Source organism: Trematomus bernacchii, unplaced genomic scaffold (assembly GCF_902827165.1).
Source record: "Trematomus bernacchii unplaced genomic scaffold, fTreBer1.1, whole genome shotgun sequence".
Taxonomy (NCBI): domain Eukaryota; kingdom Metazoa; phylum Chordata; class Actinopteri; order Perciformes; family Nototheniidae; genus Trematomus; species Trematomus bernacchii.
The window spans coordinates 3,853,142-3,881,032 of NW_022987531.1; the positions used below are offsets into that span (position 1 = coordinate 3,853,142).

General features: G+C 40.0%; 1 protein-coding gene across 1 annotated transcript; it reads left to right on the top strand.

Annotated features, from left to right (window-relative positions):
• Positions 1-4,886: 4,886 nt before the first annotated feature.
• Positions 4,887-27,811, top strand: slc1a4 (solute carrier family 1 member 4). The gene is made up of 8 exons (XM_034122048.1): positions 4,887-5,575; positions 11,903-11,945; positions 14,576-14,641; positions 21,208-21,374; positions 21,586-21,819; positions 22,519-22,713; positions 22,882-23,016; positions 24,861-27,811. The coding sequence occupies exons 1-8, from the start codon at positions 5,055-5,057 to the stop codon at positions 25,102-25,104; spliced, it is 1,605 nt and encodes a 534-aa protein (XP_033977939.1). The 5' UTR covers positions 4,887-5,054; the 3' UTR covers positions 25,105-27,811.
• The last annotated feature ends 80 nt before the right edge of the window (positions 27,812-27,891 follow it).

A 27,891-nucleotide genomic window follows, 5' to 3' on the forward strand; every position in this document is an offset into this window, starting at 1 on the left:
ATATGCACACCTTGGTGCATATGTAGATGATTAGGAATGTAAAAAATGTATGAATGATATGTGAAAGGGATTCCCTATTTTTTTACTTTGTTTTTTCTTTTTGTATTATTGTCTATACAATTAGAATCTGTGTTTAAAAGTCCCTCTGTGGTCACACAACAATAATACAAATTATTTGTGCATACGAGTAAAACTGTCCGCCTGTGAAACAGGGCACAATACGTAACTAGGACCCCAGCAAGACAGGAACACAGTAGGCTTTAAAGTGAGATCCTTCTACATTAAACAACAGTGCAAGCCTCTAACAAAGCAGCACGTAACAGTTTTAACATGGCCTTAACATTTCCCTTTCCCTTAAGCCAGTAGCTTCTTTTTTAGGGTGTTCACTTTTGGAGACAACTTTGAGCAATCCAGCTCAAGGAAGAGTTTCTGGAACACTTCCAGTGTTTGCCGGATCTCCTTGGGATACGCCAGATTCAATGCGTATGCCAACCCAATCAGCAAGGTGCAAGCCCTTGGAAATGTCCCCAGAGCAGTCAGGACTTTGATGCCTTCCACCACAATACCGATGTCCTCGGTTGCATTGTTCTTGGCTCTGTAAATCGTCATCCTTGCTGCAGCAAAGTCCTGTGACACGTTGTCTTCCTCAGGATCCTGAAATAGAAAAACATTTTTTAGTTTAGGTTCCCACAGACTGTGGTTTTGTTTGATCCTCTTTGTCCATTATAATCCATTAATACCAATCATTGTTGTATGATAGTACATTTACTAAATATATATTTATATTAATAGCATACCATTTATATTCATTCAATTAAATTGTTGAGTTTATTTAGGTTATTAAGTTAATTAAGATGAACAGAGACTGCACGCTAATTTTTAGGGATGCTCCGATCGATCGGTCACCGATCGAGATCTGCCGATACTCACTCTCTACCGATCGATCGGTGCTCTCTAAACATGTCGATCGCGAGAGCATGACGTAAAATACATGACACTTTTCTCTGTGCGCGGCAAAACAAGCTCGCCAAAATGGCTTCACCGGTCTGGCATTATTTTAAGGTGTCCAAAAAAGACAGTAAAATAGCGGTATGCAACGTGTGTGAAGCAGAAATCCTGCAGCTCCACCCGCTGTGACGGACCGGTGAGCGGAGCAGAACACACACACTAAGACCTAACACACTTAGCTATTTGATCTACCTCTGGAACAAGCTAAACTAGTTATAAATATATTTATTCTTCACTGTCGTGTCACTCATTACTGGATCAGTGAGCTGCATGAGATACTGACGGGCTGTCAGGAGAGAGAGAGAGGGGAAGAGAGAGAGGGAGAGAGGAAAAGAGAGCGCTTCCGCTCATTTCTCCCGTGTTATTATCCAAAGTGAATGTAAACTTGAATAATGTACATCATTTGAATGTAATAATTAAGTTGATTGTTGTTTGTGGAAGCTCCAGTGAATGAGCCCGATTAACTGACTTTTAAACATCACTTTAAATGGAAGATTTAAAGTAATGTTTAAATCTTCCATTTAGGCCCCGCCCACTCGATTGGATCGGCGATCGGTATCGGCCGATACTGATTCCGGCGATCGGCCCCAAAATTGGCGATCGGAGCATCCCTACTAATTTTTCAAGTCAACACATGTGTGAAAAATAAGAGATGATATACTTGCAAAAACACACTTTTCTGCAAGGTAAGTTAAAAAGTATGTGGTAATTTTAACAATTTAATGACAACATAAATGATTGTCTGAAAAGAGAAAGAAATCCATTAATAATTGTATGTCCATGAAACTTGACTATTGATCAATATCTATACATTTTCTCAAACACGATGGGCACCTTTTAAAGTCATCCACAGAAACTGGATCAATGATCAAACTGGATCTTTCACTTATTTTTAAATTGTCTTTCAGCTGCTCTGTGAAAAGCTCAAGGAACCTGTAGTACCAATTTACCAGTCTTTAAAAAAAACAATACACATGTGCAAGACAAGAACTTTACAAATTTACAAAGGACAATGGCCAATGGCCAAAAGTTACTGGGAGAAATAGAGTTATGATTGTCTTTTGAGATTTTAGCTTGCCAAGAAAAGAGAGATGCCACAATTTCCACACTGTGGATTCTTCAATCTGCTGTTGGTCTGCTGTTGACCACCTTCTCCTGGGAGATATCCATTCTGGCACTCTGTCGTGGCACTCTGAACACTGGCTGAAGGGTTCCCTCGAGCAAGCTTCTGGCCTCCAGAGTCCAGAAGGCAAACCTTTGGCCATGCCTTTAAAACAATAAGAACAAGATGTAATCTAAAGTATTGCATAGGGAAAGGCTAAGGCATTGGTGCACAATTGATATGCATTAATAATCTCAACAGATATTGCCATCCAGAGTCTTACAGCTCTTGTTACTGATGGTCTACTGATCTGTAGATGGTTAACCTAATATAACTAACAGATGTTCTATTGACATGCTACTGAGTTTGTTGACAGATTGTAGATAATCTACAAGTGACCCTCAAAATAAAGTGTTACTGAAATTAAAACACACATATTGTTAAGGGCTTTCATACCCTTGTATTTCAAAACGCTCCATGAGAATAATAATAACTGACTAAAACACCTCATGCAATATTAATATTGCAAAACATGTCAGAATTATGAGACTGTCTGATAAACAGTAAACAGGCAGTCAGCACAGTTAAGATTATTTACAATGAATTCAAATAGTAATACAATGACTATTAAAGAAGCATTTACACTGAAGACAGAACTTAGGCTACTGCTGATTTAATGTAGCGGACAGACAGATCATATTGACATGCTTTTGTCATCCTTTGAAGTTTAATTAATTAGCTGACTATAATTAATGATCAGAGTTGGGAAGTTTACTTTTTTTAAATGTAGTAGGTTACAGATGACTAATTACCCTGTTAAAAATGTAATAAGTAATGTAACTGACTATGTAACTATTTGTATTGATATTCTAATGTTAATTATGGTTATTTTATGTTTTTTGTGAGTCACTTTGGATAAAAGCCTCTGCTAAATAACATAACCATAACATACGGTTTCATTAAACAAATAAACAAAAAGGCTAACAGTTGGTTTTGCAGCGAGTCATCATAGGCTAACAGATGACATTTAGCACGTGTTGCTTGTATTGCTGTCCAATTGAATACACCAGAATAGTTGTTAACTTTAAACAAACAACATGATTCACATTACTCACACTCTTACTGTAATTAGTGATTAAATCAACAATTAATGTAGAACACCTAGTTGGGCTTGCCAAAATCACGCTACAGTTTCATTAAACAAATAATCAAATATGCTAACGAAACTAATGCTTTTGCTAATAATGCTTTTACCGAAAGCTATAGCTAACGAATAATTGTTTTTAGTCCCTTTAATACTGTTAGAAGCTATCATAAGCTAACAGATGTTTGTTTGTATTGCCTTAAGACTATCAAGGACCGTCTCCACAGCAGCGTTAAAAAAATCTTGGAGGTGGGCGTATCTGAGGCTTGGGGATTTTTTTGCGATCAACCAATCACATGAATCTCCCGCCCGCGACATACGAAGCCAAAAAGCCCGAAGTAAACTGGATATAAACTCCCCAAAACAGGCGAAAACATACCACTGTCTCTGCCACCTCCCTCCATGCCTGGCTCCTCCGGTTTATATCCCGGTAGGTCTGGTCATAAAGCACCGGGTGATTGATTCGCTACCGCTAATTTCTCCTCCATTTTTTGGAATATGAGGAAATTACCTGCGGTCTGGCTCTCCCAGCATACACGCCGTTTGATTGGCTAGAGCTTGAACTGTCAGATTTGCGTACACGGGATTTGATTGGCTGACGCTTCCTCCTCAGCTTCAAAAGTTGAACATTGTTCAACTTTGGATCTTGAAAATCCTGAGAATCTCCGCTCGCCTGCCCACAATGCATTTCGGCGAAAGCGAAAAAAAGTGACGTCACCCCATTCAAAGTGAATGGGCAGAAGCGTTTCAAGATTTTTTAACGCTGCCGTGGAGACGGCCCGTCATAGTTAATGTTAGCTAATCACAATTCATTTCAAGACACCGGAATTGTTATTAATGTTAAACAAATAAAACTTTAAAAGCACTTCACATTACTCACACTCTCTGCGTTGTCATTCATATTCAGGTCTCCTGCTCGCTAGGTGGCAGTGTCACGAAAAACTAGGGTCCTGTGAGTGTGGTCCTGTGAGTGCGGTCCTGGGAGTGCAGTCTCCGACGCTGCAGCTTCATGCTACTCGTGGGCTATGGCAACAAGTGAAGAACTTCAATGTGGCGCGAAATGGGCGGGAGTTTGAAGAGATTAGAACTAAAGAGCTAACTTCTATTAATTTTCTGCATTTTTGAGGCTCTCATCAAATTCAATTAATTTCTACTCAAAATGTCACAGCTAATTTTATATATTAAAAAAGTAATTAAAATGCAATTAATACATATTTTAAGTTTGTTGAATTCAGCTCAATGTGATTCCTAAATGCACAAAGTATTTTTTATTATGTAAAGGCTACTACAAATTATTTATTTAAAATGAATTGACCCCAGTCACAGTTTTTACAGTGTGGTAGCTCCTATAACTCCTTTTTTAAATCATATTTTTCCATTTATCATTCCATTTTAAACATACTCATTACAGTGAAACCTGCAATTATTATGCCATTGTAAATATGACTACAATCTTTCTGCCAGACACATTTTAACGAATAATCTGCTGTTCCCGTCCCATTACATAACATTTCCCTAATAAAGGAAAGTGTGCCACATTGCCAAGAAAGCCCGGCAATCTCACAATGCTCTTGCATCATATGCTGCTGGTATAAAGCCGGGCTGCTGTGCGCATGATCCACTGCCTCTCTGTGTCGTTGCTCCTTCTCCATTGGCTCTCCCTCCGTTGTGCACGCAGCCTTCACACCCGCCCGGCCCCCCCACAGCACAGTGCGTGCGCCGAACGAGAGTGTGCACCCTTACCCACGCTGCCAGGATCAAGACACCGCTTCCCACGCTGCTTCTTAGAGAGGAGAAAGGATGGAGAAAAAGAGCGAGATCAACGGGCACGCACTGCCCAGCTCCGCGTCCACCGATATGATCGTGGAGAAAAGCCCGAAGATGAAGAAGAGTTTCAAGGAGAAGCTGATGGAGTTCCTTGGGAAGAACCTGCTGGTGATCCTGACGGTGTCCGGGGTGCTGGTGGGCGTCGGGCTCGGTATGATGGTCCGCAACATGGACCTCACCAAGGCGCAGATGACCTACTTCGCCTTCCCCGGAGAGATGCTCCTCCGGATGCTGAAGATGATCATCTTGCCCCTGGTGGTGTGCAGCCTGGTGTCCGGCGCCGCCAGCCTGGACACGCGCTCCCTGGGCAAACTGGGGGGCATCGCGGTCGCCTACTTCCTGGTGACCACGCTGATCGCCTCGGGGATCGGGGTGACCCTGGCCTTCATCATCAAACCCGGGGTGGGGGCTGGAGCCCTGAACACCAACGACCTGGGGCTGGAGAGCATCAGCAACAACAAGGAGACCACCGACTCCTTCTTAGACCTGGCAAGGTACCGTGAACTCAACACTCAACATCTTTTGTTCCGTCAATGTTCAACAGGCTCACTACTTTAAATGTGTAATTCGTTACAATAATTTGTTACTGTAAAAATGTAATCGGTATCGTAATCTGAGTAAATGATTTGTTGCTTTACTATTTTACACACCAATGGTAGGCTACATCAATTTATCAGATGCATGCGAGGTTGAAAGGGTTACTTTCAAAATGTATATCGATACAATAAATAGTTAGCCTACCTGTAAAAAAAATGTAATCCGTAACTCAATCTGAGTATGACAATATAAAAGTAATGTAATCCTGTTACTTTCTGTTACTTTTGGATTACCTCAATATCAAATACAATGCAAATAAATACAAGAGAAATAAATATAAACAGGTTTTTACTTAAGTGTATCATGTAAAACAACAGAACAATGTAATTTAAATCAAGAAGAAACCAAGATATTTAGTAAATAATTAAGAAAATTCTCAATACTTTTTTTTGTATCTAATTACGTCATCCCGTTACATGTAATCCGTTAACAGTACCGTTGCCAGGTACCGTGAACGCAACACTGCACTTAAAAGCACTTCTTCAACATGTTCAACAGGCAGGGTTTTTTCAAACTATATTCTGTTACAATAACTAGATACCTGTCAAATTAAGTGTAATAAGTCATTTTACAACAAACACAATATGCTCGTTTTTAGTTTGTTACTAAAATTATAATCCTGCTAGTTATCCCCAGTCTTTAGAAATGTAACTGTAATTTGATTAGGGTTTTATTTATGTAACTGTAAAAGGATACATTTTAGAAACTCAGAGTGGGAGAAGTACTCAGATCTTGTACATAAGTAAAAGTAGAAGTACCAGAGTGTAGGATTACTCTGTTACAAGTTAAAGTCCTGCATTCAAAATGTTACTCAAGTAAAAGTACAAAAGTATTAGCTTCAAAAATCTACTCATTATGCAGATTGGTCCATTTCAGAATATGATATGTTTTATAATGATTGATCATTAAAGTGTTCTGAAAGCTGGTAAAGGTGCAGCAAGTTTGAATGACTTTGTATACTGCAGGGTAGCTTGTGAATTTACTCCAGGTGGAACTAAAGTCTGATTTAAGACTTGATTATATTTCACATTATTAATCCAGATCTGTAAAGTACAGTAGAAGTACAACGTAGCATAAAATGGAAATACTCAAGTTAAGTAAAAGTATCTCAAAATTGTACTTAAGTACAGTACTTGAGTAAATGTACTTAGTTACTTCCCACCTCTGTAGAAAAATGAAAGAGTAATGTAATCTGATAACTCTCCATGGCTGTTGGATTAGATTTCAAGAAAAAAAAAAGAAAAGAAAAGAAAATACTTTTTTTGATTACATTTGATATAGAGATAGCCAATTGCCAATAAATACAAGTTCAATACTTGTAATCCATTACTCGTACAGGCTAGGGGAATACCTGTAACAGCATTACGTAATCGGGATACTGAAAACGGTAACTGTATTCCCTTACAGATGAATACAAAAACATGTAATCAGATTACATTTTTAAAACATGGCGATTACTTGCAGGATACCAATGTTACGATTCATTTACAGTACGAAGCAATGAGACACATCTAACTGTAAAGGCCACTGTTGAGTATCAAGCTGATCATAATGATATTGCAGCAGGGGAGGGGAACCTGTGCTCCTGTAAATAATGAATGACATTAAAGAGCAGGTCAGTGTACCCTGCGATATCTGAAACACTTAATACCGATGTTTGTACTGTCATAAGAGGTCACAGTTTCGAGATCTGGACTACTGTGGTGCGCTTCTAGTCAGTGCATCAGTGTGAAAGGGCAGAGGTGGACAATTTAGACCTAGTCGTGCCCTTTTTTGTAAGTCAAAGTACTACAGAAATACCCTAAGTGTCCTAAGTAAAGTTGACCAACACATTACGGGACAGAAGTTGAGAGAACACTGAATGTGTGGCACTACCTGACAGTATGAAGCTCGTCTGACAGGAAAGCTTCCTAACCAGTGCTGTTGGTTTTGAGTTACGTTAGATGTGTTCGCTTCACACCAAACGGCTTCCTTCGCGCCTCTCTCTTCTCATTCTGACAGGATTCAAAACATAGTTAGAGCTCAAATAGCCTTATCATACAGGCTGATATATAACATATAGTAGCAGTAGGATGCATGCAGACCTGGGGATTATATTTGATGGGATTAGGTTATTGGGATAGTAAGTGTATTCCCTTACCGTTACATAGAAAAAGACATAATCAGATTACAAAATAGGGGATTACTAGCAGGATAACTATGTTACTAAAAAACAAAAAAAGAGCATATTGTGTTTGTTGTAAAAGGGCTGCTTACATTTTACAGGTAAGTACTGAAAAAACTGAAACGTTGACTTTAAATTAAATGTATTATGTCAAGAACTGTATTAGGTTAGTTGAAAGCAATGCAAAACATTATCTCAAACTTAATATAGTTGTTTTTTACTACAGTTATGTGAACATTTTTCCCATAATACATTTAATGAAAGTCTGCGTTTCAGTTTGATCAGTGTGACACTGCATGCATCTGAGACGTTTAGGGAACATTGTACAGTAGTAAAGGGACCACGTCTTCATGGAGGGCTTCTCCAGCCCTCGTTACCCTCGCCCTCCCTCAGTGTGAGGGAAAGCTGACAGCTGCTTGGAGAGTGGAGTGTATTTTGAGAGAGAGAGAAGAGGAGGAGTGATAAACCCTAACAGTAGTACAAACTGAAAACCAACTGCTGCTGTCAGCTTTTCTCCCTTATCACAATAGCAGGTGGTCAGGCTGATTGTCTTACACTTTAACTTTATATAGGAGTTGTTGGAAAGATTTCAGGAAGGTTGGAGCAGCACAGAATTTACACAGCAGCTGATGGTTTGAATGGGATAGTTGCAGCAGAAAGTGTAAGATCCTTCTTTTCTCTGTAAAGGATTTATATGAATGTACTGTCTAAACGTACTTACACCAAACTATGAAACACCTGAACATTGTTTTTATTTTTCTTAACACATCTGTTGAACAAAATATCTACACTCCTAAAACCATATGTCATAAATTCATACCAGACACACATTCACTGCCAGCAGTGCAGTAATACAAGGTTTTGTCACAATCATAGTGTAAAACTAAATAAAATAAATACAAATAATAATAATAATAATAATAATGCAAATAAAATGTATTTATATAGCACCTTTCTAAACATTTACAACGTTCTTTCACAGAAATTGTCAAACATTAAAGGGGACCTATCATGCAAAATGCACTTTTGTACGTCTTTTATACATGAATATGTGTCCCCGGTGTTCCAGGGAACTCACCAAGTGTCAGAAAACACAACCCTCTCTATTTTCCTCCATACCCAAATCTCTAAAAAAGGGGCTGCAACGGATCTGATACAGACTGATCCAGATTTGAATACTTCTATGTCGTCACAGAAGTGGCGCTACGGCTATTGGGCCAACTCTCCACCTATCAGGGGAATGTGGGGTTGGGCCACGGCCGGCCATTGCCGCTCGAAAGCGCTGGAGACGCTGTAGTACATATGCCAGGCCTGTAAGTGGCGCTGTAGTCTGTCACAAAAGCAGCGAAGAAGACTTCCCGCCCATAGTTACCATGGTTACCCTTCTGTTTATTCTCCGCTGTGGCTTTTTTTCTCCCTCCCCGAGGCAAGCGTTTGCTCCCGCTGCTTTAATTCAATGCAATCCCCCCCCCGTCGAGGCAAGATGTCCGTTAAAGTTTAAATCTTCCGGACAAAATTAGAAAAGTGCCGGTCAAAGGTCTTCTTTGTTATTTATTGAGCTTTAAAACAAATGAATAACGACTCTATATAATAAAAAACGGAGGACGGAGATCTCTTTTTCTCCCCCTCTTGTGACAGCCCAGCAGCTGATCAGAGCACGTCTCCCCTCTCCTGCAGGGGGGCGTGGTCAGCAGAATCAGACCCGTAGACAGCAAACAGCACATAGAGCGAAATGAGGCATGGCTAAAATGCATGATCTGTTTGGTATTTTGAAAACAGAAACGTATAAATATACCTTATATAGGTATGGCCCTACAATATATCATTTAAATATAGCATGATAGGTCCACTTAAAAACGTAAAAGCAAAACAAATGTTAGCATCAAATTATACTTTGTACTTAGAGAACCAAACGTAAAGTACTCATTTTGCACAATGGCCCATTTCAGAATTGAATATATTTAGAAAATGCATTTTGAAAGAAAAAAAGAAAAAAGTAAACAATGATGAATACAATTCAGAAACTACTGTTTTCTACTTATTATTTAAAAAATGAGGTAAACCATGTTTCCATACTGTCCAAAGAAATGTGCAAACTTTTGCAATAAGTGTATAACTCAGAATCGAATGAATCACTCCTAATGACATTAGCAGGCGTTTCCGCCGCCCTGAATTCAAAGGACCGTGAATGATGTTTGGCTTCAATTAATAAGGAAATCAAGTTGTTATGCAACATCTTTAAAATGAGCCTTAAGAGAGCAGCCAGTGGGGCCCCGGGGTTTTGGGGGGGGGGGGGGGGGGGGGGTCTGTGAGAAAAGCTTGCCAGCTCTCGGCTCTGGTTTCCCAGAGTTAATCCAGATCCTCACCCGTCATGTGACAGCAGGAAACCTGACTGCCTTCTCACAGAGAAGAAGAGTTCGAAAACCTGTATGGGTTCAAGAATTCAACCAAACAAAAACATTTCTCAGCAGCATATTGAAACGAAGACATTACTAAGTTACAACATCATGGCTACCTGCCAGTTTAACCAGTGGAGCTGCCACATTAGATTTGACCCTGAACTGCAGGCAAGGATGACGCAGGGGTTTCAGACTGAACTGCTTGGCTGTGGTCTGGCCATGGGAATAGATGTGGCCAAAGAGGATAAAGTTACAACAACGTTAAAATATAATTAGCATTATATATGGCAAGCCCTTTATGTGTATTTGTTAAAGTTTTTGTCAAACATTAAACTTCATGACACTCGTGGAATTATTGCTTTTTTCAGAATGATATCATTTTTAGTAGTATGTCAGAAATCCTTCATGTATACAGACTTACATTGGGGTCAAACACGTGTAAAGTTATTTTCTGTTGTTGCTGTCAATCTGTTTTGCTCCACCACTTTGATCCAACCTCAAATATCTCAACAACTATTGGTGGTATTACCAAGGCATTTTATAAAAGCATTCATGCTCTCCAGAGGATTAACCCAACTGACTTTTTATGAGGTTATCATTTTAGATTTTAGGTTAAATGTCTCTACATCTGTAGCGCTAATTAGCAAACTAAAAAAGGCAACATGGGGGAGTACCTGCTAAACATAAACTTGGTAACTCTATCATTGAGACTATTTTAGCAAATAGCTTTCATCAGTACAGCTAAAAAGAGCTGCTAGCATGGCAGCAGACTTTGTTCACTATTTGGCTGCATTCTAAAGCAAGCAAATGTCATGCAATGTGCATTTATCCTCATGCAATGGTTTGTATCATCAAGAACCTGCAGTGAAAAACAGGATTGCACATTTTCTTGGTTAGGTTAAGCCAAAGGTCCTGGTTTGGGTTAAACATGTCTACGTACTTATGTACGTACGTTTTGTAACAACTGAGTAAATATTAACTTTGGGTTTCTGGAAGAGTGGTTATTATCAGTGTTTGGTTGTTTGGTGTCTACGAACAACAGGATACATTACACATAGTAAGAACCACCAAAAATAATGTTTAACAATAACTTGTTCATTGTGACCTTTGGTTATCTTTGATCTTTGATACAACTTCTTCACGCCCAAAAAACATTGTTTTCATGTTCACCAAATGAACCCAAAACTCCATCTTAATCAGTCAAAGTAACAACAATGCAATAGATTATATAAGATATCTGTTTATTAGGGTTAGGGGTTGCCTTTTCTTATTTGTGGAGTCACAAACAGTAGATGAATTCTGTAACGTTTTAAGCCGTTTTTGGCCGTTTTTGGCTAACTGGACTAACCTTTTAAATGATGAGAAAGATAATTTTCTATATATGAATTAATTCAATTGCTTTAATTTAAAGACATGTCCTTTTAAGAATACATATATTTACTGCTACAGGAGGAGAGCCGAAGTCTAAGGAGTGATGATTAAACAATACTGTGAACATGTATCATTGTCATTGGGTTACGAAATACTTTCTTAATGGGAAGTTGTTTTATTTTTATTTTTTATTTAACCAACTACAGGTTAATTATTTCCCTTGTTTCGGTTCAGCATAGACATCAAATCAGTTTCTGTGAATCTAACTTTTCCTTCTCTTTCTTTCACAGGAATTTATTCCCAGCTAATTTGGTGGCAGCTGCTTTCCGCTCTGTAAGTAACAGCACGTCAATTCGTCACACTACATTGTCCACACTATATTCTCCAATAGCCCTTTTTCATCATCACGTTTACTTAATCCTCTTGCCACCTGTGTCTTGTAAGGATTTATCATCAGAATGAACTCCTCCAACCAGCGACTATATATCCTGGCTGTAGCTCTGGAGTCTCATAATGCCTCTTAATGAGGGGACACTCACAATAGAGAGCGCTGACCGCCTGAAAACTCCTTTTCCTTGTCCCTTACCATCGGTTACCATGGCGAAACCATTACATTCCAGGCAGCCTAGCAACCCACCTTGCTTCACTGCTCTTGAACACGTCCCGCTTTACTTCCTAGAATTATGATCGTGCACGTTAAGGCTAAAATAAGAAGCAGGACATTTCAATATTTGGGGATGCAGGGAAACCAAATGGCTATGCACACACAGAAAAGCAGAGTGGCTTACGCACACAGACGCTCGTATCTGAACCAATTGCTTTCCTAAATCAGGTCAGTGAATGATAAACTCACAAACAAGGTAGTGACTTGTGCAGCCAGGTCACAGAGTTCGATATTCAGCCCCTGCACCCAGCCTATACTTTGGCAGAGCCCCTGTGGAATGGGCCCAACTGTGGATTAAACCAAGAAAGCAGAGGACAGGGGAGATTTGCACAACATGACAAGCAGCTAGATGCTTAAACAGACCTTTGAACAAATGGAGTGTAAGATTTAGATGATGTACTGTATATCTCTTTGCATTTCATTTGAAGTCCATAGATCTGTCAACATGTTGGGTTGCAGGGCTTTTTAAAGCACTGCAGAGAGGGGGGGTCTTTGTTGCCGTGCTGGTTGTCTCCATTACTATTGAAAGACTGTCTGTACTTCAATGGACAGTTTGAAGCTGGCCCCCAACCCCATGCACATGCTGCATTCCTTATAAGAGCAATACAAAGACATAAGTAATGCCATTTGTGCCAATGAAACAAGCATTTTAAATTGGGCCTTTTTTACATTTGACTGATTTCTGTCAATCTTTGCTGATTGTTTAGCTTAAGTTTGCACTGCTCCAAACTGTAGGTAATATGCTTTGAGTTACTCATGCAAACCCTCTTTAAAACTATAGAAATGTTCCCTTTAAGTGCTGTTCTGATAAAATGATTTAATTAAAAGTGTAGTTTGACATTTCAAGGAGAGTTAGATAAGAAGATCGATACCTCTCATGTGTCTAAGGGTAATTACGGAGGTTGAGCTTGAAGGAAATTAGTTTTGCACAGCATAAAGTTTGGAAGCAGTTGGAAAAGCTAGCCTGGCTACTTCCAAATGCTTGAATTATTGATACTAAAAGAGTAGAAGGACATTTCAAGGAGAGTTAGAAACCAAGACCGATACCTCTCTAATGTCTGTTGATAATTATGGAGGTTGAGCTTGGAAGAAATTAGCTTAGCTTAGCTTAAAGTGTGGAAGCAATGGGAAACATCTAGCAGGGCTCCTTCCAAAATGCTCCAATTATTGAAATTAAAAGAGTAGTTTGATATTTTAAGGAGTGTTAGATAAGAAGATCAATACCGCTATCATGGGTAATTATTAGGGATGTAACGATATATCGAATATCGCGATATCGCGGTAAATAAATGTCTCAATACCGTCGACTCGTGAGACTGACAAAATCTACCGCGATTTTTAAAAAAACATTATAAAAAATTGTTTTAAACGCATTTTTTTTTTTTAAACCTTTATTTAACCAGGTGGTCACCCATTGAGATCATCGATCTCTTTTTCAAGAGAGACCTGTCTAACATGGCAGCAAGTAGGTTACAACATGAACATAAAACAACAGATAACACAAAAGGACATCGTATTTACAGGGCTACATTTACATACCTAGAGACATTGACAAGTACCAACAGTATATCTCGCCCTGTCAATAAGCCTCACCTTCTTGGCAAAAACTGTATTGTTTTTGAAGTGGTGGAGAGACAATGCACAGTTTTACCCACTGCTGTCACCCATGGACAAAGCATATCTCTCTGTCCCAGCAACATCAGTACCAAGCAAGAGAGTTATTTCCACAGCAGGGGATATTGTAAACGCCCAAACATCCCAGCTTCTACCTGGAAATGTGGGCATGCTCATATTCCTAAAAACCTGTCTGATGATGCTGAGTGAGTGAGTTAGTGAGTTAGAGTTGAGTTACTTGAAAAACTAAAGTGAAACTTGATTTATTTTATTGCAGGGTCTGATTATTATATTGTTGACACTTTAAAATACTACTAAAATGCTGTACAAATCAGATTTATTATTCAATAAAGAAAAAAAAATTCAAGTAAAAAAAAAAAAAAAGTAAAACAATAAATAAATCACAATTGTTTTTCTTCTTTATTTTTCAATATCGCGATAAATATCGTACCGTGGACTTTTTATCGCGATATTATCGTACCGTGAGTTTTTGGTATCGTTACATCCCTAGTAATTGTGGAGCTTGAGGTTGGAGGAAATTGTGGAAGCAGGGGGAAACAGCTAGCTTTGCTACTTCCAAATGCTCAAATGCTAACTAATCAACACATAGGGGAGTCTTGTCCTTTACGTGAGAATGTACTTAACAAAAATGTATGAATTAAACCATCTTTCCTTTATGTTGCAGTATGCCACTGATTACAAGATGGTTGCTGTAGGGAACGACACAAACGGGACTGCCCTCTATCAAAAGGTATATGTGTGTATACACACACACACACACACACACACATATACACACACACACACACACACACACACACACGCACGCACGCACACCCACATTATCCTTGTGTAAAGTGCTAAAAATTGCACTCTCGAAAGGAAAAGTGGTTTGCTCCGAGCGGCTTCTAAGTGTGTGTTTGAGTCATTCATATAGGCAAACTCCCTGAGTAAGCACTGTGTGAGAGACTAATGGATGGCCTGGTTAAGGGAGAAGGATGATCAGTAACATGCAAGGCCGGACTGGGACAATAAGTCAGGCTGGGAATTATACACTCAGCCAGGCCACTACCATTTTTGGCGTTGCTGCCCATAGTGAAAGCCCTATAGTTTACATCTACTACTCAATAATAAACATATGGACAGGGATTATTATTTTTAAAAATTTGCAAAATTTAGGAACCTATCCATGTGAACATATTTTGGGGGTGGACCTCAAATCCTCTAGGGGGGTCCGGGGGCATGCCCCCCCAGTAAGTTTTTATTTTTTTATTTTGGAGTTAAATGCATCAATCTGGTGCATTTTGAGGGGAAAATAAAGAGAGATCTATGGAAACGCCCACATGAAACAGAACTGTATACATTTAAATAATCATAAAATCATAAGAACATGGCCATAACCAATAACATACCATATCCAATATAAAAAATAATTGAAAGTTGTTTATTTATTTATTTTTGGTTAATTTATAGTTGTGAGTGTGTCTGTGCTCCTGAATCAGCCTCTCCTGTCTCCCTCCTCTCCCCCCTCTCCCCCCTCTCCCCCCTGATCCTCTTTGAGGCAGCAGCAAAGACTAGTTTTAGCTCTCAACAAGTTTTAAAAGTGTTTCTTACCTTTTTTCACCTATTTAACATTTCTTTCTTTGTATTCATGCGTATTTTACTAATCACTCCCCCCTCAAATGGAAATATGTGTTACATAAATGGTGACCAAACCGTTTGAGACCTACTGAGATAACATAGGCGTTGTGCACACGGGAACGTTTGCGTTTATGCACAGTATGCGTATTCAAAAAAGTCTTCCGTTCACATGCATTCGTTTCATTTAACGTGTCTGTTCAAACGAGACCGCTGGAAACGCTGCAGTACATATGCCGGGACTGTAACGGGCCGTCTCCACGGCAGCGTTAAAAAAATCTTGGAGGTGGGCGTATCTGAGGCTTGGGGATTTTTTTGCGATCAACCAATCACATGAATCTCCCGCCCGCGACATATGAAGCCAAAAAGCCCGAAGTAAACTGGATATAAACTCCCCAAAACAGGCGAAAACATACCACTGTCTCTGCCACCTCCCTCCATGCCTGGCTCCTCCGGTTTATATCCCGGTAGGTCTGGTCATAAAGCACCGGGTGATTGATTCGCTAAACCGCTAATTTCTCCTCCATTTTTGGAATATGAGGAAATGATCTGCGGTATGTCTCTCCCAGCATACACGCCGTTTGATTGGCTAGAGCTTGAACTGTCAGATTTGCGTACACGGGATTTGATTGGCTGACGCTTCCTCCTCAGCTTCAAAAGTTGAACATTGTTCAACTTTGGATCTTGAAAATCCTGAGAATCTCCGCTCGCCTGCCCACAATGCATTTCGGCGAAAGCGAAAAAAAGTGACGTCACCCCATTCAAAGTGAATGGGCAGAAGCGTTTCAAGATTTTTTAACGCTGCCGTGGAGACGGCCCGTAAGTGGCGCTGTAACTTCCGCCACAAAATACACCAAAAGCAGCGAAGAAGACTCCGCAGCAGCCCCGCAGCAATGTTGCCATGGCTACCCTTCTGTTCATGCCCCGCGGTGGATTTAGCAACATGTAGTTCATGTAATTCTCCATGTCCACTTGTTGCTGATGGTTGTGGTAGAGGAGCTGTATATTTTGCACTAATATCTGTAGCATGGTCAGTAGCAGTAGCACTAGCAGTAGCTACTGACAGGAGGAAGTGTGTGTGGCGATTGCTGGTATTCAGCGGGATATAGTCATTTCCTCAGCATATGGATAAATGCAACGGGGAAGTTAACTGAAAGAAACCGAATCTGTGGATATTGCATCGACCGACCAAGAAACACGTCTCCGTGGAGAGGACGCGCTCAGAAAGAGAGATATTCTCTACAAACACCGGGTGAGATCGCTCCTTTGTCAATATAATGGATCAATGCATGAAATCTGACTCTGTTTATTTTGTTTAAGGAGTATATTGGGCGTTAACAATTCTGGTTTGCCTTTTATAATATTATTTCATTCAAGAACCCCTTGTGCGTTTAATTAACACAGCTATTTTTGATAGTTGATCGTTACAGATGGCTACTGGCCATGCTACAGCAGTGAGCAGGAGAGGTGGGGCTATCGTTATTTTTTCAGGAAATATTCGTATAGAGGTGATTACACGGACTCGGTTGACCCCCCAGAGCGTTTCGTTTGCAAATCTATCCACCTTGGGACCCGTTATCGTTTGTGGGGTCCGTTTCTATCGGCCTCGTGTAAATAATAGGGCTATACGCACGCGAAACTATGCAGATACAAGCAGTTTTGTCCTCGTGTAAACGGCGCCTTAGACTAAATTAACTATCTAAACACTCAGAGAGTCCTTAACCTCACCTGAGCTGTAGTTTTCAGCCTCTCAGTCTGAAAGGAGAGGACTCTCCCTCCACCTTGTTGTTGAAACAGCTCCTTATATCTTTTAGAGCAGCTAGACAACAAAAATACAAGTAACCGGTGCTCTCTCTCTCTCTCTCTCTCTCTCTCTCTTTCTCTCTCTCGCTCTCTCGTGCCACACATACACACACCCTCCCGGACACAGACCCACAGACCGAGGGCTTTGATTTATGTAATGTCCCAGAGAATAAGGTGCCAAATAATCACGAGTGGATTTCTAGTTTCAGAGCTCATGTAATAAATTGTCCATTACGTATTTCCTCTTATCATCACAGTTTTGTTTATTAAGTGTTTATCACCTTAAAGCATTTTAAGCTTAAAGGCATAAGGAGTAAGACTTATTTGTTGCAATTTGTAAACAAAACATTCAGAGTTAGCTGTCAATGAGTAGATATCTGGTCTTCAAGAATCATGAAGTAAAATGATGTTTGACTTCATGTTAACCTTCAATATGTTGAATAACACCTATCCTCTGCTGACAATTCTATCTGATTTACAATAGTCGAAAAGTTCCTTAAAGGCACTGTTTACCAGGTAAGGTACTCTGATGGAATAAAAGGCTTTATTTACATTGCTCCTTAAAGTGTGAAAAAGTGCAAACATGCAAAGAGCAGATAGCAGCAAAGCACATCTTCATCAAACAAAGTGTTGTTTATTCAGCGCATTTTAAGGTTGAAGGCACAATGAAGAGTGAGTGAGTCCATCACTATGGCCATATGCACACGGGAACGTTTGCGTTTATGCACAGTATGCGCTTTCAAAAAAGTCTTCCGTTCACATGCATTCGTTTCATTTAACGTGTCTGTTCAAACAAGACCGCTGGAAACACTGTAGTACATATGCCGGGACTGTAAGTGGCGCTGTACTTCCACACGAGACCGCTCGAAAGCGCTGGACACGCTGTAGTACATATGCCGGGACTGTAAGTGGCGCTGTAACTTCCGCCACAAAATACACCAAAAGCAGCGAAGAAGACCCCGGAGCATGGCCCGGAGCAATGTTGCCATGGCTACCCTTCTGTTTATGCCCCGCGGTGGATTTAGCAACATGTAGTAGTTCATGTAATTCTCCATGTCCACTTGTTGCTGATGGTTGTGGTAGAGGAGCTGTAGATTTTGCACTAACATCTGTAGCATGGTCAGTAGCAGTAGCACTAGCAGTAGCTACTGACAGTAGCTACTGGCCATGCTACAGCAGTGAGCAGCAGAGGCGGGGAGAGGTGGGGCTATCGTTATTTTTTCAGGAAATATTTGTATAGAGGCGATTACACAGACTCGTTTGACCCCCCAGAGAGTTTAGTTTGTAAATCTATCCACCTTGGGACCCGTTATCGTTTGTGGGGTCCGTTTGTTACGGCCTCGTGTAAATAATAGGGCTATACGTAAGAGAAACTATGCAGATACAAGCCGTTTTGTCCTCGTGTAAACGGCACCTATGAAAGATAATTCATTCCTCCTTTCCACACATGCCATGAAGATATCTTTTACAACACAGTGTAATAAGCTATCTGAGTTTGCCAAATCAAATCTTTGTCCTGCTTCTTCTTCTTGTTTCATTGCTGGCGTGGTATCAGAGCACCATATACTACTAGCATGATGTATTCCTCTGCCACAGGTTACCAATCACCGGTGTCCAGGAAAAAGACTCCTAATATTCGAAGAAAACCACTTTCTCTGGCAAACTCACACTGACAAAACCTTGTAGCATCAGCAACGTCACGTTTTGATGTTCCGTGTTTGAAATAGTTTTCAGTAGTTTGCAAAAGTTCTGTGCTTTGCTTCTTTAGCAATCAGCAATTTCTTCAATTTTTCTGCGATATCGTCTGCATAGAGTGTATGTGGTATGTGCGTGGTGTTTTTCCTATTTCTGGATAAATAGATCACTGGAAGGTAATCAGATATCTGTAAGGTGTCAGTAGGCTCTAAAATAAGTGCTGGTTGGATTGTCAAATAGCATCTAAAAAAACAACCTTCTGATGTACGGTTTGACATGCTGGGATACTTCTGAAAATGATTGAAATGGATAATCTGACCAATGTGGCAACTTCACACAACCAGTCTTTCTTCCCACAACTAATTATGTGTCTTTCACATGAACTACTGGAGGAAACATCCTAAACTATGGAAAGATGTCCAACATTTTCGACTTTATCCTCACTGGTTTGTAATTCAACCACAGAAGTCTGGTCTGTTTTCAAACCTTGGCTGGTACAACTTTAAAACAAGTTCATTAAGGCTGACAAAAGGTTTTCTGTTTCTATTGATTGGTGAGTTTTTAATTGGTCAACAGTGTTGACCAGTGTCCAGGTCAGCATGACCTACCAGTATCCATTGGGCCTGTCACAAAGATAATGTGTCTGTCTTATCAGGGGACAAACAGCTTGGGCTGGTTGCACATTACTAGATTTCCTTTAGGCCTGTCATTATAGATAAGTGTTTGACGAGTTTGTCGGTGTCAGAAAATTAGGCAGAAGATCGGAAGCCAAAAAACAGATGGATGACATTATACAGACAGTTCAACCGAAGTCTTTCACATATTAGCACATTCTAGTTTTTAGGCTTCTTCCTCATCACCACCCTGTGAGATGCTACAAATACTTTATTTTAAGAGTCTTCTGCAGCGACACACTCAAATGATTCAACACTGTTTGACCGTACAATAAAAAACTAAATCGAACTACTTCTCCCAAGTGGTTATTGCCTTCCCCCACCGACCCTGTATGTTGGAGCAGATAGAGGATCTGATTTTGGCATCAGTCCATGGTATTCGTCTGTTGTGGGTCATCGTGGACAGCCCCACCAGTGCCAGGGATTGAAGCTGGTGGAGCTGTGGGAGAACTGCGAACAATGGAACAGGATTGAGCTCAGGATTTGTTCCTGTCCTTTTTAGTTATCCATCATGCAGTTCACTGAATCCTCATCTGCCCTAGAACCCAAGTTCACACAGATAACTATTTCGCACAAAATACGGCGGCATATATCATCACTATTGTTTGACAAGCATACACCTCCAAAATGAAAGGCTACAAATGTCCAGTCAAAGCATACCCTATACTTTATGTTGCTTGACTACTTGGTCAAAACAGAGCTATTTGAACAACTATCGTAAAGATCGCCATTAAAAAAAAAAAAAAGATTATTCCTGAGGTATCCCCTGATTTGGCCTTTCTTTTTGAAGTAACATGTCTTGCCATCTACTGGATGGATTGGAACCAAATGTGGCACTTATGTTCATGGTTCCTCGACCATGTTACATTACATTACTTGTCACTTGTTAGAGGCTTTTATCCAAACGTGACTTACATACATTCAATACTGTGGGCAATCCTCACAGGACCAATATGGGTTGAAGTGTCTAGCCTAAGGACACAACGACATGCTGAATGCAGTGGAGATTGAACCATTGCCCCCAATGTAAGTCAATGGAATAAACAAAACATTTTGGGACCAAAGACGTCATGGACTGACACAGGAGTTGTAGTACCACCATTTGGCCACTACGAACATTTGCTTCAATGTCCGGCGCATTTCCTTGGTTTAGTCACCTAGGGATTTACCATGCCTTGGAAACACAACATTAGTGAGGAGGGTGGGCGATCCCAATGCTAGGTGTGAGAAATTCTTAGAAATGTTGATTAAAAAAAACTAAAAAAGAATGCATTAATAAAAGACAATTAAAACTAGCTGTAGATTTTTCCATGTTTGACTGTGCATGCTGCTGTACCGTATCATAAAGGGTATGAGATCGTAAACCCAATCAAGGCTGAGAAGAACAGAGTTGTTGTTTAATCATGTCTTTCTACGGTGTCTAAGAAAGTACAGTCGCCCAGTCTCCATTCCACAACCTCTTCACTGTGTTAAGTCTCCTAAAGTCCAACTCTTCTGTGTGTTTTAGGTGCCTATTGGTACAGACACAGATGGCATGAACATCCTTGGTCTGGTGTTATTTGCGATGGTGTTTGGCGTGGCGCTGAGGAAGCTGGGAGAAGAGGGGGAGGAACTCATCCGTTTCTTCAATGCTTTCAACGAGGCCACCATGGTGCTGGTGTCCTGGATCATGTGGTGAGTGAAGTGGATTGCATGTGGGGTTCCAATTATATAAATAGTCATGGCACATTTGTACTGTATTGGATGGTATTTTGTGTTAACACTCAACATGTAAAAGGTTGTATGAGGTAGGCACTGTCTGTCTGTCAACCTTTGGTTGTTAATGTTATCATCCAACATTCTAAAAGCCTTCCTCCTCCTTTTTCTTACCTCTTGTGTCTCTCAGGTATGTCCCTTTTGGCATCATGTTCCTTGTGGGCAGTAAGATTGTGGAGATGGAAGATGTTGGTCTTCTGGTCACTAGTCTGGGAAAATATATATTTGCTTCGATCCTGGGCCACATTATCCACGGCGGCATCGTCCTGCCCCTCATCTACTTCGGCTTCACACGCAAGAACCCCTTCAGTTTCCTGTCAGGCCTCATCACACCCTTCACCACGGCCTTCGCCACTTGCTCAAGGTACAGTATAACATCACGTTGCAGGGTCCCAGATGACCATAACTCAAGCGGAAAAGAAGTTCTGCTTTTTAGTAATAGAGTGGTGCATTAATGAGTCTAGAGACTCTAGGTTCCCTCGTCTAGAAGTCAATGGTTTTTTGAACGTTTAATAGTTGTGCAGTTAGAAGCCTGAAATAACATATTTGAATAAGCCAGGACTTTCACATTTTGTTCTACAACATAAAATACGTCAGTATTATATACCCCTCTCATTAATGTCCAAAGTTTCTGTGTCATGAAAAACTGTGGTTTCTAACAAGTGACCAAATAAACTACCTATTTTCATCTCGCCAACACAAGTCCGCCTTTAGCTTAGCGGTGGTAATGTGCAGCCATGCTACCGTGATGTAATTTGTTTATAGCATAAAGTTAACATTTTAATTTAGCCAAATTCAATTACGCCTCAAAATCAAAAAGTTATGTTAATATCCTGCTAAACAAAACAAGTTAGGTATCACAAATGTGTGTTAGCCACAGAGCTGATTTTCTGCAATATACCGACATCCAATAGGTTTGAATAGCCCTTTAAGGAGCCCTTGTAGGGAGTGTCACATTCTTTGAACTGTATGTTATTCAATTGTAACTATTAATGGTATTGGTTTTAATTGGTTGATAAAGTTGAAATGGTTATGCTGTATCTCTATCTGTTTTTCTCATCAGTTCAGCAACTCTTCCCTCCATGATAAAGTGTATCGAGGAGAACAATGGAGTCGACAAGCGCATCAGCCGCTTCATCCTTCCCATTGGGGCCACTGTCAACATGGACGGAGCAGCCATATTCCAGTGCATCGCTGCTGTCTTCATCGCTCAGCTCAACAATTATGAGCTGAACGCTGGACAGATATTCACCATCCTGTGAGTTCAGGGAACGATAACAAGTTTTCTTCCTATTGCTCAGCATGAGAAGAAAACACATACCAAAATCCACATTCCATTGATTTGTTCTTACATTGAAAAGTCTGCTTTCTGTTCCATGCGTGTTATTATTAGTAGTTCATATAATTATTTCATCATTATTCCTAGTGTGACAGCTACAGCCTCAAGTGTGGGCGCAGCAGGCATCCCAGCTGGCGGCATCATAACCATCGCCATCATTCTGGAGGCCATCGGCTTGCCTACCAACGACCTATCACTTATGCTGGCTGTCGATTGGATTGTGTAAGTAAAGCCTGCAAATAACAACTGAAATTAGTATTAAAAAACACCCAGAGCTACATCTGATCATGTCTGTAAACAAGTTGCCAACATTACGGTTAGCTTAACTAGACCAGGGTTCCTGGGAAACCTGAACAATCTGTTGTACTTTTACCAGCTTGCCTTGCTGGAGTAGAGAACACACAACAGCAGCATGATAAACATGAACAAGTTTAAATGCATACCTGCTTTACATGTACCAGGTGCTGCAAAGGTTTTTGCTATCAGAAGTCACTCCAAGTTTTTTTTCTTTTCTAATGCTGTTGTTATAACAAACCCATGTATTCACTGGTAGGAGCTCGTAAATTGTGATTTTGTCAGTACTTCTTTTAGTTATCTTAATGGGAAGATATTGTACGTTGAAATCCATTGCGACAATTATTGTAAATACTAGTATTGCAGGTCCACTGCATGGTACGGCACGTTACTACTTAACCACCTCTGTGGAGATTCCAAGCAGGCTGAGCCCAAGCCCTCAAGAAGAACCAATTTTCATATTGGTCAGATTAGGGAATTACAAGTTAATGAATGGCAACCTGCAGTTGGTCCATTGATGAGGTGCAAACTTATCCCTGTTTGGTTGTCAATGGGAGGATTCAACACATTTCTTTTGAATGATTTGAAGGCAGTTTGATGTGGTGGCGCCACGGCAGTCAACTGAGAGTCTGAGCTACACGTAGTTGTACAAACCGTTGCTATCTTCAGTCAACTCGAACTTGGTAGAGTGGCAGGATTCTAAGGTCTAAACCAGGGCAAATAACTATAATAAACAAAACAGAGGAAAAGACTGGGTACCAATAGTTAGTTGTAGGGTTAGTAGGGTTAGGGTTACAGGTGGGGCCAAACAATTACCTTTTCAATGTTTACTTAAAGGGGACCTATTATGCAAAAAGCACTTTTTGATGTCTTTTATACATAAATATGTGTCCCCGGTGTGTAAGGGGACTCACAAAGTTTCAGAAAATACAACCCTCTCTCTTTTCCTCCTTACCCACATCTCTAAAAAAAACGGGGGTGCAAACGAGCAGATCCAGGATTTGGCTCCTATGACGTCATTGGCGAAATGTGGCACACGTGACACGTCCCAACCTATCGTCTCTGTATACAGTCGTCTAGCTGAATCCCCTCTCGCAGCTGTGTGTCTGTGTATTCAGTAGGGTGTCTGCAGGAGGCACTTAGAGTAAATTGTTGTATATAATACATATAATGGCACTGTTCTAGCGGTAAACACTTAAGAAAGAACATGTCAAACTATGTGCTGTATCAGAAACAATGTGCGGCGTGTTTTGGGAGTAATATGGTCTGTGTTTACATTAGCAAGCATCCTAACACTCAGAGCTAACGCTGTACTGGAGAGAATATGTGTAACGTAATGTCCTTGTGGTAAACCCTGCGAGAGAGAAACGTTTGAGCTCCATACTGTTTCAGAAATAATGCTTGATGTGGTTTGGAACATAATATGGCATTTAATCACGGCAGCGTTTAGCTGAGTTTCTCCCGGTAGAAAACTCTTAGCAGGGGAAAGCTGCGTGATGCTACAAAGGGGCGTGGCTAGCAGCAGCTGTTCCATTTAAAGCTACGGTCACAGAATCAGCCTTTTTGGAACAGGGCTGGAATAGAGGAGAATAGAGGGGTATGAGGCATGGCTACAATGGGTGATCTGTTTGGTATTTTAAGCAAAAAAACTTCACAGACATGTTTTGTATAGGTATGGCCCTACAATATATTTTTTCAAATATAGCATAATAGGTCCCTTTTAAGGTACACCGAACTCAGCTGTCTGTCTCTTACTCATATTTTGTGTACAGGGATCGTACCACAACGGTGGTGAATGTGGAAGGCGATGCTTTGGGAGCTGGAATCCTCCACCACATCAACCAACAGGAAATAAAGAAGCAGCAGGAGCGGCAGCAGCAGCAGGATGGGGAGCTGGCTGAGGTCCGGGTGGAGGCGGTGGCCAATGCCCAGGCGGAAGAGGAGACCTCCCCGCTCGTCACAAACCAAACCAAAGCCTCAGCGGCCATGCCGGAAGCCATTGAGTCTGTCTTGTAAAATGTGCAAGACTTTTCTTTCTTGCTTCCCGACCTTTCACTATTTCTGATGATGCTGCTGATGGGACACCATTCTCACTCAGAGTCAATTCAAAAACACAAGGTCACTGATGGATCACTTGGAGGGAAAACAAAGTGCCATAGCAACAGTCTGTCTAGAGCATTGACAGTATACAGTGTATCTACTTGGTTAAAATAACTGGGTTTACTGCAGATTAGGATATAATGAATTTCAGAACTATTGCATTTTAAAACATTTCCCCAGTCTAGTTTTTAAAAGAAATCACTTGAGGTACTTCTGTTTGTATTTTTTTACATTTTTTACGTATTTTGCGAAAGTCAGTAAGGGAAACATTTGATGTGTATCAATATCCCTAAAACATTCCCATAAATGTCGTAGTTGTGTTTGTCTGATGTAATGAGATGCTCACAGCCATAAGTTTATACATTAGAGCACCTCAAGTGCATTTATCTGTTTTTATCTTTAGACAGCAAATACAACGGCCAACATAAACTATAGAACACTAACAACCAAATGCTGACAAGCCAAAGTGTCTAACACATGCTTGACAGTGTCTGTCCTAACTTATTTACACGTTCAGGATGCCTGTTCAATCACTTTAACTTAGCTGGTGGAAACGTACTAATTTGCATTTTATTTTTTCAACTAATTCGCTTTACGTTCTTTGCCTAATGGAAACGTCAGTTTGATTCTTTCAAAGTCAGAATATTGTGAAAAAGGGAACTGTTTTGTCCCCATTTTAGAAATGGTAGTTTGTCATAGTTCAGTGAGATGTTTACAAGATGTTCCGGTGCTTTAATTTGCTGACTGTCAGCAGATGTCAAACATTAACCCTTCAAATCAAAGGCTAAGCATTTGGCCTCATGCAACCTGTTTATCTATTGACGAACTGTTTCCGTATGGTAAGTCATTTTGAACATTGGATTATTTGGTACCGTGGTTTTAAATCAGAAAAAGCCAACTGACAACTTTATAAGGTAACTTACTTTACCTTCCGTGGTCTCCTATCTGATATGATTAGCACTTCTCACTTCTCTAATTATATTATGAAAGCAGTTTAGAACACTTTCCTTTAGACATTTGCTCCTAGAGGCTTTTTAAGAATCCACTAATGGCCACACGCAGCAGTTTTGGTGAGCTAGCTATCACATTTTTTATAAGCTAGTTAGCTATGCAGATGTTTGCGTGTGGACATATTTTTTACCCTTTTTGTTACTACATCATTGTGTGACTTATCAAAAAGTAATTGTAGCTTTGTAGCTAATTGCTTTTGATAAAATTGTTATCAACAAGTCTGAAAAGTACCTAGTTTGTTTTGAACTTTGCTTGCAAGCTAATCAGCTGGCTAAAGCAATGCTAACATGCATCCATAAGTAAGCTATGGGGCTAACTGCTCTTTATTTATTTATTTGCAAATGGTTGCTTATCAGGTGTTTGGACTAAGTTGAGGTTAGCTAACCTGATACTAGTGGTAATGTAACGAACTAAACAGTTGTGAAAAGATTGATTTGTGGAAAAAGATAAGATATCTATGAGATACAATTCAACCCTCTGTTGTTGTCAAAAGGGTTGCTTAAAGACATTCACGGGACAAGTACGGTAAAAACACATGTTGGTGTAACATCATGAAAACACTCCCATTTATTAACATATAGCCTATTCAAGTTATGGTTGTCAGTAAGATCAGTAGTTTAGGATTAAGAAATCCACAAGGAATTCACTCAAACAAATCTTTATCAAATGTTTACACACAAATATTGGACCAAAATGCATGATGATTTCACATCGTACTGTTTATCATTATTTTGGGAATCGATCCTTTGTGTTGGTTATCCAGCTCAGTGGTGTCTCATGGGCTTGCATCATATAAGTCTGGAACTAACACAGAACTTAGTGGCTAAATTGCTAAATCTTTAAGGTAGATTTTGCTCGATTTAATTCAGTCTGGTTTATTTTAAAATGTAGGAAATTACCACATTTTTATGGTTAAGCATGAAATGTCCCTTTTGGATGCAAGACTTGACTGAAAGAATTAGCCTTTGATGCCCTCTACTGGTGATATTAGGGTGAAAATAGTAAACTGAGCCATTGTCGGGTCAACACTTGAGAGTTTTCAGCAGGCTTTGTCGTTACATAACTCGTAATATTTCCTATTTATTTCATCTTTTATCTAACATTCATCGGGAACAACTGCTCCATTGCAGAGTCCTGTGATTTAATACTGTATTTTTGGGTAAAGACCCCTAAAAAAATGAAGGAACATCATGAAGCTAAATGTATGTCGCTGTCCCCTAACGTCTGAGGTGCTCATTATGACGCAATGGTACTGCTATAGTTTTAGTGTGTATGTTGATACTGTGAAAACTAGTATGTTGAACATTTCTTACTCATTAATTCAGATTTAACTGATTACTTTTTTAAGCTAACCACTGCTCTGTTAACCTAAAGCTTTATGGTTAGATTTTCTTAAGTATATCTGGTACAATCACATGTAATTACATTTAATGTGTACATGTACTTTATATTTTATATTAATTTATTTTAATTGTTTCGTATTATTTGTACTTTCTCTTTTTAACACCCTCAGTGTTGATTATTTGGTACCACTTTACAATAAGACTACCCTTATAAAGGGTTTAGGAATAGTTTGTAATTCATTTATTAATTAGGTTGTAAACACTTTATAAATCATTAATAAGCTTTTATAAGACATGAGATAAACAGGGCAACTGTGACCGGTTGCTTGCCAAATAGTGAGCCCATATT

Bases quoted from the DNA above. Each gene is read 5' to 3' on its own strand.
- slc1a4 (XM_034122048.1), top strand. From the start codon at position 5,055: ATGGAGAAAAAGAGCGAGATCAACGGGCACGCACTGCCCAGCTCCGCG. The intron at 11,946-14,575 runs GTAAGTAACAGC...TTTATGTTGCAG, and splicing joins TGGCAGCTGCTTTCCGCTCT to TATGCCACTGATTACAAGAT. The intron at 23,017-24,860 runs GTAAGTAAAGCC...TTTTGTGTACAG, and splicing joins CTGGCTGTCGATTGGATTGT to GGATCGTACCACAACGGTGG.